At 40.3% G+C, this 14,963-nt stretch overlaps 1 protein-coding gene across 1 annotated transcript in view; it reads right to left on the bottom strand.

The window, feature by feature from the left end:
* LOC140229670 (sortilin-related receptor-like) overlaps positions 1-14,963 on the bottom strand; it is a 118,986-nt gene that overhangs the window by 37,270 nt on the left and 66,753 nt on the right. The window contains exons 17-26 of the mRNA XM_072309913.1: positions 14,439-14,691; positions 12,926-13,064; positions 12,183-12,383; positions 11,694-11,813; positions 10,887-11,018; positions 8,174-8,299; positions 6,361-6,486; positions 4,459-4,581; positions 3,585-3,740; positions 1,425-1,562 (exon numbers count right to left, since the gene is read on the bottom strand). Of these exons, the coding sequence (XP_072166014.1) occupies positions 1,425-1,562; positions 3,585-3,740; positions 4,459-4,581; positions 6,361-6,486; positions 8,174-8,299; positions 10,887-11,018; positions 11,694-11,813; positions 12,183-12,383; positions 12,926-13,064; positions 14,439-14,691 (1,514 nt within the window). The remainder of the gene's footprint in view (positions 1-1,424; positions 1,563-3,584; positions 3,741-4,458; positions 4,582-6,360; positions 6,487-8,173; positions 8,300-10,886; positions 11,019-11,693; positions 11,814-12,182; positions 12,384-12,925; positions 13,065-14,438; positions 14,692-14,963) is intronic.

The following is a 14,963-nucleotide window of genomic DNA, read 5'->3' as shown; positions in this document are numbered from 1 at the left end:
TCCAGTTTACCTTTGGGAGCAATGATTTTTTTTTTTTTTTTTTCAATCAAGATATCATATCTGATGGATTTGTGTTGTATCACAAAACATCCTACCATATAAAATTTTTGCAATAAAGCCTAAAACATAAGGAGAAATTTCTGTTCTTCTCAATAAACCGTAACTGCAGACGGTTTAATCTGGAAACATTTTTATTATAACTACTGTTCACAGTCTGTATACTTAACAATACTTAACATTGATTACACTGATTCAAATTTTTACATTGGTTGTATCTATCCGTAACTCACATTTTAGAACTATTTTGAAGCACTAATGCTGGGTTTTTGTTTCATCTGCAAATGGTAAATTAAGTTCATCCTGATATCATACTGCTTTGTATGAAAACAGAAAAATTGAAGAAATAGATCAATGAAAATTTTGGAGGAAAAAAATAAACACATTAAAAATGTTATGAGCAGAGCTGATAAAGTGTAGAGAGCATGACATAATGGGCAAATCTGTGTGATGTATGTGTCGAGCACCTCTCCATTTGTTTTGCACACAAAATTTAACTCATTTCCATTTTTCACAACTATTTTGGCACAGACAGACCTTATCAATCTGCTGAGGAGATCACACAAAAAATAGATTTCTCTTGTTATATACCAAGGATAAGCTTATCCTCACAAGAAAAATGGAAAGATTTGTGACTTTTTGTGTACATACGGTACTCGGAGAGCTACTCAACATCTACGTTACACAGAGTTGCAAACTTGTGTTGTCCTCCACATTTTGACAGTGCATAACTTTTATCATGTTGCTTATTTTCTGCCCAAAGTTCCACTGATCTACTTTTTTTTCTGATTTTCTGTTTTCATACTAAGCAACATAATGTCACGATGTAACTCCCCTTTGAAGATTCCAATTCTACAACCATAGTTTGGGGAGAATTTGAGTACTTCTTTACGACCACAAAGCTTAAAACAAACAAACAACACAAAAGCTAATAGGAGTACTGACAAGCATCCTTTCTACTATGCAGACATGTACCACAGAGTGCTGATGGCGAAGTCATACAAAAGTTTCAACGAACAAATAGCTGGCGAAAATATACACGAAACATTTACAAAATGAAGTAGCAGGGCCGGCGCAGTGTTTTCAATAACAAGCAACAACAACAACAAAAAAGGCTCATCTCTTCTCCCCGTCCACAAAAAAAAAAAAAAAAAAGGTCTTCAGAGAAAAAACATAACCTTATGTATTCCTTTGTATGGTGCACAAAAAGTGTGGGGGCCCGAGCCCCCACGGCCCCCACGGCTGCGCCGGCCATGAGTAGGTCACGGATTCAGATATCCCAGCGCTTCTTTTTCATTCTCGTCTTTTTGTCTTCTTTGTGTGAACTTTCGTCTTTTTTTTTTCTTCTTTTCCTCGGTTTCACTTACTGCCGCACGTGATTTCGTCGCTGTTGTCGCCACAGTCGTCGTATGCGTCACACTCCCAGTACCACGGGATACACCTCCCGTTGTCACACCCGAACTCGCCAGAGGAGCAGGAGCCTGGTGCGATCGTCGTGAACTCGACTGTCAAAAGGTAAACAAAAAAAAGATTACAGATGATGAAGAGCAGCAACAACAACAATAAAAATGGATGAGAATAATCCACTGAAGGGTACAATGAAGCAAAAAAAGTCTATTCGTTTTTGCGCTAGTTTCACATCATAGATGTGTGAAAATTTCTTCTTTTATTGTATACCATACCATTTGTGGGCATGAGAAAGCAGCCAACTAACGTAATGGCCACTAAAAAATCCCCCCCCCCTCCCCCAAAAGCCATGTTAGTGGCCACCTGTCTATAACAGCCACTTTTTCTTTTTTTTTTGTCTCCCCTAGGTGGCCACTGGCACATTGCATTAGAACCTGTTAAGAGATTACCGGTAGCTGCCACAAGCACAATGGGTGGATTATACAATGTACTTGGAGCTAATCAAAACTTTCAACCAAGAATAGATTCTGAACTTAGCTAGCGAGCATAGCATGATGAATTATCAATATTATGTCCTATCATTTTACATATTTTAACTAGAGCTCTACACATTGCATCTGGTCCACCAAAATCTTTCAATTGACAGAAGAAATCTCCCTGGCACACGAATACTGTAAATATTTAATCACTGGCCACTGGTGGTTGAGTCCGTACGATGGCCTTACGCTATATGTGACCGTGCACCTCAAAACGAACATAAAGTCGCACACACTGATTTTGCGTGAGGACTGAAAATAAGTGAAATGGGTCAACCTTGCCGAACTTGACTTTTTTATATTTTCTGAAAGAGCGGGTCTTCTTTTACATTATGCTAAAATTTTGTATCATAAAACGGGCAGGAAAGTGGGCTTTTTAGCAGTTTATCTCGAACATTTTTGGTAGAATAGTGTGATTAGGTGTGTCTTTAGAATCCCTTTTTCATTTTTGAAAAACCTTGTCCACACTCTTCACTTTCAACTCTAATAACTTTTGAAAGGATAGTGCTACTGCTTTGAAAGTTGGCATTAATTATGGACAGAATGTGTTAATGAGGCATGCTTCATTTCAGTATAATCTGATAATCCCTTCATTGTTGTTACTCTGGTGGTTCACTTCCTGTTTTTGTCCCATTCATCACACAGCCAGCACGGTTTGGTAAAGATTAAGCGCTTGAATAGACACTGTACTTCAGAGCCTCTTTTCTCAGTTCACACTTTTCCTGAGTTTGTGCTTTCTTTCCAATATTTAGATGGGTTAGGAGAGTCCATTTGATTTGAGTTATACATCATTTTAAAGCTTAAAGTCTGCTCTTTCAGAATATGGTCTTAACTAAAAATTCATGTCTGGCGACTTTGTGTTTGTTTCGAGGTGCAGGGTCACATATGCAAATGAACGAGGTGATCTAATGCACCCAACATTCGGTGTTCAGGCAGGGTCATCCTTTCAATAGTCACTTCTGCACTACCCCTGATGCAGAGTTTCTTTTACTGTACAGAAGGCACGAGAGTGCACTCCTGTTTTAACAAACACAGTTATAATAAAATTCCAGTTGCACCAAAGTAAAATTTCAGGCCATAACGTTATCTACTCTATGTTTTTTTCATTGTTTATTTGTTCGGTAATAACGAAATTTCGATATAATGGAAGAAAATTATTGGTCCCGAGGACTTTCTTATAACGAGAGTCTACTGTACATGTGTGTGTACATGTGTGTGTACATTGTGTGGTTAATCACATTTCATTTTTCCCTTTTATTCTGACAAAAACATTTTCACTTCACAATAGAAATCCACCTTCAGAGGTTGAAACTTTCTATTTCTTTTCCCAACAAGTGGACAATTGCTGTTCAAAAATCTGTAAAACTATACTAGTTTGGAGATTGAGATAGAAATGCTCCATATTTCTCTTGTACGATAATACAGAGCTCAAATTGTGCCATGACACCTCGTTGCCGACATATTGTAACAGAAATCAAATGGCACTGCCATTCTTTGAGTCTCTACATTTATATGCAACAGGGAGAATTGATGGATCTACACTAGCAAGAAGAAAAAAAGAAAGAAAACACGGAGCCCACGTACTGCAGTCGTATTCATCGGATCCATCGCCACAGTCGTCGTAGCCGTCACACTTCCACCAGTACGGGACGCACGTGCCCGAAGTCAGGCATCGGAAGTCGCTGCCCGAGCACGAGAACGGGTTGACCGTGGTGTAGAATGGGTAGTCTGTCGTCGCAGCTAGATAAGGGTTTGCACAAAGAGTTTAAAATTGTATTAAAGAGAAAGAGATACTGGAAGTTATATAGTGTACGAGGTTAAAGGAACTAAATGCAAATGCGCACTGACCTGTGTTTATCTGTGATATCCCCCAAATCACTTCTCTGGCCAAATGATTATCTAAAAATGTGCCCATATATTTTCTAATGATGTTTCTACTAACCTTCTTCAGATTGCTTGGATACGTGTATGTCCACAAACAACATTTCAAGCCCAAATTCTCAGTGGCATCATCTGTTAATCATTACATTAATGACTTACAAAAGACATTGAAAAGCAATTTCCCTAGACTGAGCATAACTTGCAAGTTTCCATACAAATATATGTTGTTAATCACGTCAGTAACATGGAAACATGAAAGTTACAGTATGCTCAGTTCAGGGGGAGGTGCATCCCAATGTCTGATGTTGATCAATACTGTGAAGCAAGATAATTTCCTGGCATGAAATTTTCACGAATTGTCACTGTTATTCAATGCATACAGTGTACAGAAAGAACTTTTGCAAGTATTTTAATTATCACCATCTTGCCTCTCACAAAATTTGCCAAATTAAAATGCCCGCTAACATTCCTGGTTTTACAGTAATGTGGCACACAGGGGGTCCACAACACGGCACACGAGTTAAATCTGCGAGTCATCATCGTTTACGTTCGCTTCGTCACCACGGCAACAACTTACAAGGACAGTTTCTCTCGTCGCTGTTGTCGCCGCAGTCGTCATAGTTGTCGCACTCCCAGTAGGCCGGGATGCAGTGGTTATTATCGCACTGGAACTGGTTGGTGGAGCAGGTCAGGCTGTCACCTGTATGTAATGGCAAATCACAGATTGAACCCACAATGCAGACACTCTAGAAAAGTGTGAATTGAGAGAAGAGGCTCCAAAGTATAGGATCTAACATCTTCCCTCTGAGCACTGTAACCGCACCATCCCCGGAAGCCTTCTTCCATCGACTGACAGAAGGCAGTGGATAAGTACCTGCATATGTTTTTACTCTCACTATATGTACATGTATGCATACTCTGAATCATGCATCTCAACCACCGTGTGTCACACACACACGCACACACACATACCCACATCCAAAGTTTGCAACGATCTTCAAGTTTGAAGGAGGCAGACTGAACCAGGAGAAGAAGACGCACATTCATGCATCAAAATACGGGGGATACCATGGTGTAATCGGGGAAATACACGTACATGTACCTGTGCGCTTCATTCACCTCCATGGGCAAAAATTATTCCTTAAAACAGGAAGGCTTTTATTTTCTCTCATCAGGACATGGCGAAATAAATTTGAGTTATCTTCTGCAGAATGGGAGACACTTAGCAGGTGTGGTGGGAACACAGGTAATGCTTTTTGTTTGCTTTTTGGTTTTTGTTTTTTTCTTCTTCTTTTCATTCATTTGTGGAGGAGCATTTGTGGAGAGCCACTGAGGCTCAGTGGTTTAGACCATGGACACTTAAATAGTGGGGTTCCTGGTTCAAGTCCACTGGCTGTAGCCGTCAAGCAAGGCACTTTTACCTCACCATCTAGTCCAAAACAAGGGTCAAAGAACCATCAATCCCATAGCACCCACTCCAAAGCTTGCCTATAAGCATTCATAAAGAGCCTCCCAGGGGGTCACATAAAATACTAAGTCAAGACACTGAAAGACATGCACACATATATGTATCACAGAAAAATTGAAAACATCTCAATGATCTTTTACAATAAATTAACAGATCAAAAGACCTAGCAGGATGGGGATACCATGGGATGCGAAGGGTGGCCTGGTTCACACACATGTTCGAGAATCCTCATAACAAAATGGGTAGGGCCTATTCAATTATTTGTAGCATTACATCATATTGTGGGAGCACTGTGGCAACTGTGGCATAATGGATACAACTCACAACTCCCAATCATGGAGCCAAGTTCGAATCCCGCCCAGTGCTTACGTCCTCGCACAAGATGTTTTTACCCACTATGTCCCTCCCGACCCAGGTGTATAAATGGGTACCTGGCAACTCTGGGGTAATAATGACAGGGCCCTCTGGTAGAGCAGTGGCAACACTGAAGAGGCTACCCTGGGTAAATAAGACCTTATCATTATTATCACTGGTCTCTGTATAAGCACACACACAGCCGAAAAATCTAGACTGTATTCGGCCATCCCCAATAAGTATAATTATGCTTTGTTGCATGTGTTTGCTGACCAGTGCGATTCATTATTTTTGACTGCACACCAAGTGGGCAGCAAATGAACTAGGCCACCCATGAATACCAAAGTTATCAGGGGGGTGTTTCATAAAGCTTTTTTTCATAACTACGAACGACTTAAGAATGACTGATGATCAGTTCTTGTCCTGAATTACTGAAATTCTGATAAGTATAGCACATTAGAACATGTTCCAGTCGTTCTGAAGTCATTTGTAACTTTAAGAACAGCTTTATGAAACAACATCAATGGAGGTCTTGTTCTTCATTTTCTTCGAATTCTTTCAGCCCATCAAGCTATAAAACAAAAACTGATCATGGAGAGGTTTATCCCTTGAAACTCGATGCCTAAGAAAGGGAGAGAGAGGAAGGACCAGGCTTACAGTTCGACTCGTCCCAATTGTCACCGCAGTCGTTGTCCCCATCGCAGATCCAGTTCTGCGGGATGCAGTGTCCGCTGGGGCACGTGGAGAAGTTGGCAGGGCAGGCACCGGCAGTTGTTGGCTCAACTGTAAAAATAGAAAACAGCACATTGTTGGGTGTTTTTTTTTTTGTGTGTGTGTGTGATTTGTTTGTTTATTATTAAAATGATATTCATAATTTCATTTCATTTCATTCACATGTGTGGTTTCTTTGTTTGTTTGTTTATTATTAAAATCATATTCATAATTTCATTTTATTTCATTCATTTTTCCTCATCCAAATGAAACAAAATTGTTACGAAGGAACATCATTTGTCCAAGCAAGTGAAAAGGCATATTGACGTGATGCAAAGACCTTAATACAAATATGTACAGTGTACATGAAACAAATGTCAAATAACCAAATTATACAATGTCACGTACATACATATTGTGTGTATATCCTATAAACACCTGCATACATATAATACCACAAAACATGATATTTTTGCTGCATGAAATTTTTGCGAATTGGAGCCGATGGCCTTTTTTGTGGCATGAAATTTTCGGGAGTTGCCTCTTACATTCAATGCATATAGTGTAGACAAGAACTTTCGTGTGCATTATAATTTCGTGAAATTCACGAAATTAAAATTGCATGCGAATTCCTCGTTTTCCAGCATGCGTAAACATTATGCATTACATATTGAGACATTTCAATCTTTGTGGAGTAGGAGGAATTTAAGAAGCACCACAGTTCCATAGTAAAATTGGGAAAGGTTTTACTTCTTTTGATTTGAAGAGAAAAATGTGAGAAAAAAAATCCATAATCACACAAATACACTAAGATACACTGTAAGTATAGAATAAAGAATGCTAAAGAGCATACAATTTTAAGAGGAATTCAAACTTTATTTGATGAAGATTGGTTTTGAAATGGCTGAGATATCAAAACAAAGCGATCCTAATAAAAGGAGGGACCCACCTTTTGTTAGGATCATTTGGTTTTTAATTTGTTTTTGGACTTCTCAGCCATTTCACAACCAGTTTCCATCAAATAAACTTTTGATTCCACTTAGAATTGTATGCTTTTTAACATTTCATAGAGTGTGTCCCAAGTATCTCGTAAAAAGTGAAATGCTGAATCCTCACCCAAAACCCAAAGAAAAATGTGGATTGAGTGAAAGCAGCAACATTAGTAGAGCACATCAGTGAAAGTTTGAACACAATCAGACAATCGATGCAAAAGTAATGAGCTTTTAAATCTTTGGTGTTGGAACCACTGGATGAGGAGACTACTAGAGGTTACGACATCATGTGTGGACAACAATATAAAGAAAATATAAAGGGAATTCCACAAAAATTCAGTTTTCATGAAAAATAAAAATTCCATCATATTGATACTGACATAAAGGCTATCAATTATTCAATTATTCGTCCTTCTGAAAGCTGTTAGTCAAGTGCTCTTTCATTTTGCTAGAAAAGTGATTTTTTTTTTTTTGTGGAATTCCCTTTACATTTTCTTCATATTGTTGTCCACACACGACATCATAACCTCTAGTAGTCTCCTCATCCAGCAGTTCCCACACCAAAACTTTAACAATTCATTGAACTTTTGCATCAGTTGTCCGACTTTCCTCAAACTTTCACTGACGTGTTCTACGCATTTTGCTGCTTTCACTAAATCCACATTTTCTTTGGGTTTTGGTGTCCTTCAAGAACAGAGGAGGGGCAAAGCGAAAGTAAAAACAAAAAAAAATAACGAGAGAGAGAGAGAGAAAAAGAGATGGCTCACCTGTTGAGTAGCAATCTTCTTCATCTGATCCATCCCAGCAATCATTGTCCATGTCACACCGGTAAGACGCCTGGATGCAGCGTTTGTTATTGCACGTGAACTCGTTCGCAGCACACGTTGGGAATGCTGAAGCGGGCAGATTCCAGATAGAGCGGTTCATTCATGCGTGCATGCATACTACAAAGCGTACGTATGTGAACTTTGGCGTGTCACAGAGAGAAATCTCAACATTATCATTTTGTACACAAGGCAGATGACACAAATATTTTTATAAAACGTCAACATTCCTTGTTCTTGATTAACTGTACCATCTATTGTGAGAAAATAACTCAATATATACAGTGGTCAGCACAGTAATGACAAATTACACCTTTGTTCAATGGCATACACAGCATGACCTGAAATTTACGAAAAGAAGATGACTACCAATTCAATCTAAACTGAGAATAGACCACTTCAATCTCCTGAACTGATCAATATGCAAATCAGTGTATGTCGGGAAAACACTTTTACACAGATTTCTGACAGCATCGATGAAATTCAGAGAAAATAATGCACATGTAAGAATCACAAGCACACTTGTCACAGACAATATTTTTTTTCTACACGGAAACAAAAACAAAACAGTGTGTATCTGACATCAAATCTTCAACAAAGGTTTAACTAGAAATGTCGCTTTGGCGACTGGTATGCCTCCGCCATAATGCATGATTTTCCCAATAGGTCTAGATAGTACATGTGGACAATGTGTGATTACATTTTCACAAAATTGGCAAAATATTGAAATGACAAGTTTGTCACAAATGTGTTGAATGTTCACCTTCCTTGACCTAGGTTTAATTGGATGAATAGGAAAGCATGTATCTAGGGATTTAAGGACTTTAACTCGACTTTGACCCATTCATACATTTAGGCATTGAGTAATTTTCAAGGTACAGGTGTGAAGGAAAAGTGCAATTTTTGAATTGAAAAGTAAATTGTTACCATTTTCATCTGGCCCTTGACCCTAAAATTCATAAGATAATCACTTTCAGGTAGAACATGCATAATATGTACTGAGTTTCAAGATAACTTGAGCCACTTCCGAGATATGGAGGAAAAAGTTAGTTCAGCACTTTCACTTGATCTTTGACCTTTTGACCTTTGAGGCAAAAAAAGAAGAAAAAAAAACTTTCCAGAGAATTTCTATTAGGTTACACATGTATGCATACACCAAGTGTAAAAAAAAAAATAACCCTGCTGGCATTGCATGATAGGAGGGAAATAGTAAAATTTTGAAGTGTTGCACTTGACCTTTGACCCCTGACCTTTGACCCCATGAACCCTACATTCTCTAGATAATCACTTCCAGTCAGTATATGTATATACTATGTTCCATGAAGATATTGTACCTTGAACAATTTTCCAAGGTATGGAGAAAAAAAAAAGTTTTAATATTTTTACTTGACCTTTTGACCTTTGACCTCATGACCCAAACTTTCACCAGAGAATCTTAATTGGGTACTACATGTATACACTAAGTTTCAAGAAAATATCTTCAGGCATTCAATAGATATGGTGGAAATAGTGAAATTTTATGTATTTGACCTTGACCTTTGACCTTGAGCATGTGCACCCAAAAGTTAATAGGCACAACTTCACCCCCTAATACACATACATGCCAAGTTTCATTAGGATACCTCAACGGGTTTTGATAGTTACCTTGTCCACAAAATTCATTACGGACGGACGGAAGGACGGACGGACGGACGGACGGACGGACAACCCGAAAACATAATGCCTCCGGCACCACTTCGTGGCGGAGGCATAAAAAAGCAAGGACAGAAGGCATATACACACTTATTTTTTTTTCTTACAAAGGGCAATCCAGGTGATTTTCATAATCGCACATCATGCTGTATATAAATCGACAGCTCCATGTATAGATTTGTGGAATTTATTGTGATCCTGAGGCAGAGAAACCAAAACTCTGGAAGACCCAAAAGAAATTACACTGAACAAGGATGATGACATAGGAGGCTCACATATTTCAGAAATGTAGCAATGTAATTCCATGACAATACCGCTTGCTTGCGAATTCACCTGTGCAGAATCTATGCATGCCTTCTTCTTTTGTTCTCCTTCCTTGAGCCCTCATCCATGCATTCTTATGGTGAAGCTGCCATGTCATTATCCTTGTTCATTGTGATTTGCTATAATTTTTTTTTGAAAACATTCTTCTTCTTCATCCCAATCACTATATATTCTGAAGCTATGTACCCAGTTTAACCAATTTATAAACATCCATTTGCAAAATCTGAAAATCTTCCGGAGGTCTCCTTTAAAAGAGTCCACACATTCAATCAACGTGAAATGAGCTGGGAGGAGGGGTCTGTGGGGGAAATTCCTTCCAGAATTTTTTTTCGCTGCCTCGCAGCTTTCAGATTCATCTTTCGTGACTACTTTTAAGACAATTTGCTCTGTTATTTTCAACATATTTTGCAATCATTTTTTTTTTTTTTTTTTTTTTTTTTTGGGGGGGGGGGGGGTTCATGCATGTGGTTAGGATGTAGGATTACAGTAACTGGTCAGGTGGCCATCACCAAGCATGTCACAGACTTGCTCCCCTATACGTGGAGAAATACACAATCAGAGATGTACATCGAAAGTAAATCTCATCTGTTAGTCCTGCATGCGGACTGATAGAAAAAGCACGACGTCACTCAGCACTCACTGCAGTCCTTCTCGTCGGAGTTGTCGCCGCAGTCGTCGTAGTGATCGCATTGCCATGACAACGGGATGCAGGTGGACCGGGACATGTCGGGACTCTGGCAGTGGAATTCGTCGGGGCTGCAAGTGTAGAACGCTGTCGAGACGACAGGGGAAAAAAGTTGCAAACCCACAAAATAAATTTTTAAAAAAGAACATTATCATCCCACACAACTTCTCTCTATCTGTGCATTTATCTATCTACATGTACAATTTATCTTTATACATGTACTCATCTCTGTCTATATCTTGTACATCCTCAGCAAAGTTTCAAGCACAACTAATAAGTCTTAAAGTGTTAAAGTGACTGAGTAACACTCTGTCATCAAATATGAACTGTACCATTGCTGTAAAGGAGGAAAGGACTTGAACAGTTCCAATAATTATGGCAACAAACATTCCAACACACGGTAGATGAAGAAAAAAAACTCAGTTCAATGAAAAAACAAAAACAAAAACTTAAAAAACACAGCCTTTTCTCACTGTAAAAGCAAACTGGGCCAAATGCGGTACCAAATTGTGCCCGGGCGCTCCCAATAATAGTCGTTTGTTTACAAGCAGAGCGCCACTACGACAAAATATTGAAAGGTTTGAATCAAAGGGACTGTAAACGGACAAAATTGCGGAGCCGGGTACCACAATTGAGGCCGGGCTTGGCCGCGGCTCAACTGCGGCTCTTCCCTGCACTGTAAATGGGGTCTTAGTATTGCGGAAGGAATGAGTTAAGGTGAAATGAAGGGGGGGGGGGGGAGGGATAAAGGGGATGACTCACGGCAGTTCAGTTCATCAGAGCCGTCCTCGCAGTCGTTTTCATGGTCACAGTGCCAAGTGCCAGGTATGCAGCGTGACTGGTTCCCACCACATTGCCACTCATCAGGGGCACATGTGCTACCTGTCAGTGAAGACATAACGTGCAATGAATGAGGTTACGTGATTCAAAGAATTGCACATTGTGGACTTTGCAGAATGAAATGGCACATTATGATACCTTTTTAAATGAAGAGGGAGGTGGGAGAGGAGGGGGAAGAGATGAAGGAAGAGGAGGGGAAGGGAGGTTAGGGGAGGAGGAGGAGGAGGAGGAGAATGAGGAGGAGGAAGAGGAGAAGAGGAAGAGGAGGAGGAGGAAGGGGAAGAGGAGGAGGAAGGAGAGGAGGAGAAGTTGGAGGAGGAGGAGGAGGAGGAACAGTAGCAGCAAGAGGGAGTACCATCCTCTCCGTCACCACCACCACAATTCCAAACCTTTCTCTCATAAGTTGAGTACCTGAGAAGGCGTAGCAGTCGCCCGTGGTCGTGTTCAACTTCTCGCCCTCGGGGCACTGGCATTCCTCCCCACCGTCAGGCCGCACGATCTTCTGCATGTTATCCGGGCAGAGGCAGACGCGCGTCACGGTGTCGCCGGCTCCGGGCTTGACGATGCACAGATGGGAGCACCTGCCATTCTGACCAGAACACGGGTTCATGCCTGACGGTATGAGAAGACAAAACGACCAAGAAGGAAGAAAAGAAAAATGAAATGGAATCTCACAGCAAACCAGTTTTATCATCAGATTTTTAGAAAAGAGTATACTAGTTGGCGTCAGACGAAGCATTAGTGACATCACGCATTGGAACTACGACCACAAAGTTGCATACACAAAGACGGTCAGATTGCAGACTCACGAGAGCGGCTGTTCATGGGCTTAGGTGTGGTCATTCTGCGACAATTGCTCTGGTCTCATTTTCTGCAACGACTTTAAGGGTTGGAGTTGTGACAGGGTTTTAGGTTTAGTTTGATGTAAGGAATAGAATTAGGGTTAAGGTTAGGTTGTGGGTAGAATTTATGTTTGGTTCTAGGCAAACCACGAATCAAAAGTTTTCTCTTTGGAGTTGCACTCTGAAATTTAGGTCTACAGAGACTATGGCTCGAGAGTTTGAACGCCATAAAGTGCATTTTAATTGATCGGAGACTCAGATCTTGGCCAAGAGGAGGAAATCTCTGGCAGTCGGGAGTACACCATGGCTCACCTTGCTGCGACGCATTGTGGAAGATTTTCATGTCCATGGCGCTGTGGAGGTCCCTCACGACATCTTTGACGTCAAGGCCCGTGACCTTGTTGGCCGACTGAATCTTGAGGAGCGACCAGTCGTCCCAGAAGATTTGTTGCTGCAGCGAGAAGGTACAAGGAGCGCAATTAGACCATCAACAGATTTCATTTCATTTCATTTATTTATTTCATTCTCATTTTCATTTTCATTTCTTTTCTTTCAACAAAACATAACACAAAGTAAATCACAAATTCAATCATAAGCATATATACATTACAAAGTATGACAATCAATGGTAATCAACAAACTTACAAAGATATGCAGATTGATGTACTAAAACATGATGGGAGGGGGCATTTCACAGAGGTGTTTTACCAACACAATTGACATAGTGGAGGTGTCATCAGTGGCTGGGTGGATAAGAACACTCATCTCTGAATCATGAGTGTGGTGTGGGTTTGTGGGTCACAGCCCAATGACACCCACAAGGAACTTTGTCCACATTGCTGCTCTCCACACAGGAGTATACAATTTGCAAATGGGTACCTGGTAGAAAGAGAGTGTTGCTTGGTCAGGATATGAGTGCCTGTAAAATGGTGACTGGCCGGAATGCTCCCCAGTGAGTGGAGAGTGAGCACTGTCAGTGCTGGTTGGAAATAATGTATCCAGTGACCGGGGTAATAATAGTACATACATGCCCTAAGCACTCTACAAAGTCGATTCGGTCAAATATATTAAAGTTACATGTATAATTATTATTAGATCATCATTATCATAAAAAGAACATTAACTCAAGCTACCATAATGTTATAAAAATGCCACAACATGCAAGATATCAAACACCTCATTAAAATTATGCATCATTTCTGGGGGAAAAAAGAAAACAAAGGCTTGAGTATAACCACAGGAAATATCATCACTGACATTGTTAAAACGACAACAAGAGGGGAGGGTCTATGGAGTCATATTCTTGCAGTCTCTCACAGTGACATTGCGTGCGTGGTTCTGGGTGAATGGTGAAGTATAATGTGCTGTTATAATGCAGTTTAAGTTTTATCCCTTCCTCTTCCCGCCCATTAAAGCTAGCAACGGAAATGTAAAGCTGGCTTGTTGCTACCCAACTGCTACAACAGAAACAGGAACATTCAAGGCACATTGCAATAGCTACCAACTGATTCACGGTCAAGAATTTTGGCACCGTATCAAGAGAAAATTTCAACTACATAAATGCATACACACAGACATGTGAGTAATGATGATAATTACAGTACTACCAAAAAATACAACTGGGTACAAAAGTCCTAGCATACAAAACTTTGGAAACTAACACTTGATATTTTCCATGAGAAATTAAGACATACTCTTCATGCCACCAGGACTAATGCCTACAAGGATAGAATTCATAGGCTAGAACCAGTAGCTCCATTGGACACATTTCTTGGAGTTTTCTTCTTCTTGTGTGTGTGTGTGTGTGACAGTTGTTATAGCGTACCTTGTAGACAGCAATGGCGAAGGGGTGGGGGAGTCCCTCGTCGATCAGGACTTGCCGGTGGGATCCGTCCAGCCAGGCCGTCTCGATGCGGTCGTAGTGGGCGTCGGTCCAGAACATGTGGGCCGACTGGTCATCGATGGTCAGTCCGTTGGGCCAGTGAATGCCGGTGGTGATGAGCTTGGTCACGTTGCCGCCGTCCATGTGGGCCGAGGCGATGTACGGATTGTCCCCCCAGTCAGTCCAGTACATGTATCTACATACAGAGACAGACATACCATCAAACCACACCCATTGATGACTTGCCTCACTTTGGTAGAAAACTACTGAAGATTTTTTTTTGTTTAACCCTTTATGTGTCAATGCACTTACTCTACAAGCTGAAATTTCTTGACAGTGATTTCATTTTCATGAATTTGGAGCTTCGCATTTGAACAACAAAAATAACAACAAGCGAACATAAAAAGGATTGTGTAAACAACAGCATGCAAAAATAAAATATAACAAACAAACATATAAAAGCCATAC

Source organism: Diadema setosum, chromosome 6 (assembly GCF_964275005.1).
Source record: "Diadema setosum chromosome 6, eeDiaSeto1, whole genome shotgun sequence".
Classification (NCBI taxonomy): domain Eukaryota; kingdom Metazoa; phylum Echinodermata; class Echinoidea; order Diadematoida; family Diadematidae; genus Diadema; species Diadema setosum.
The sequence above is the reverse complement of the archived record's forward strand: the minus strand, read 5'-3'. Positions and strand labels throughout refer to the sequence as shown.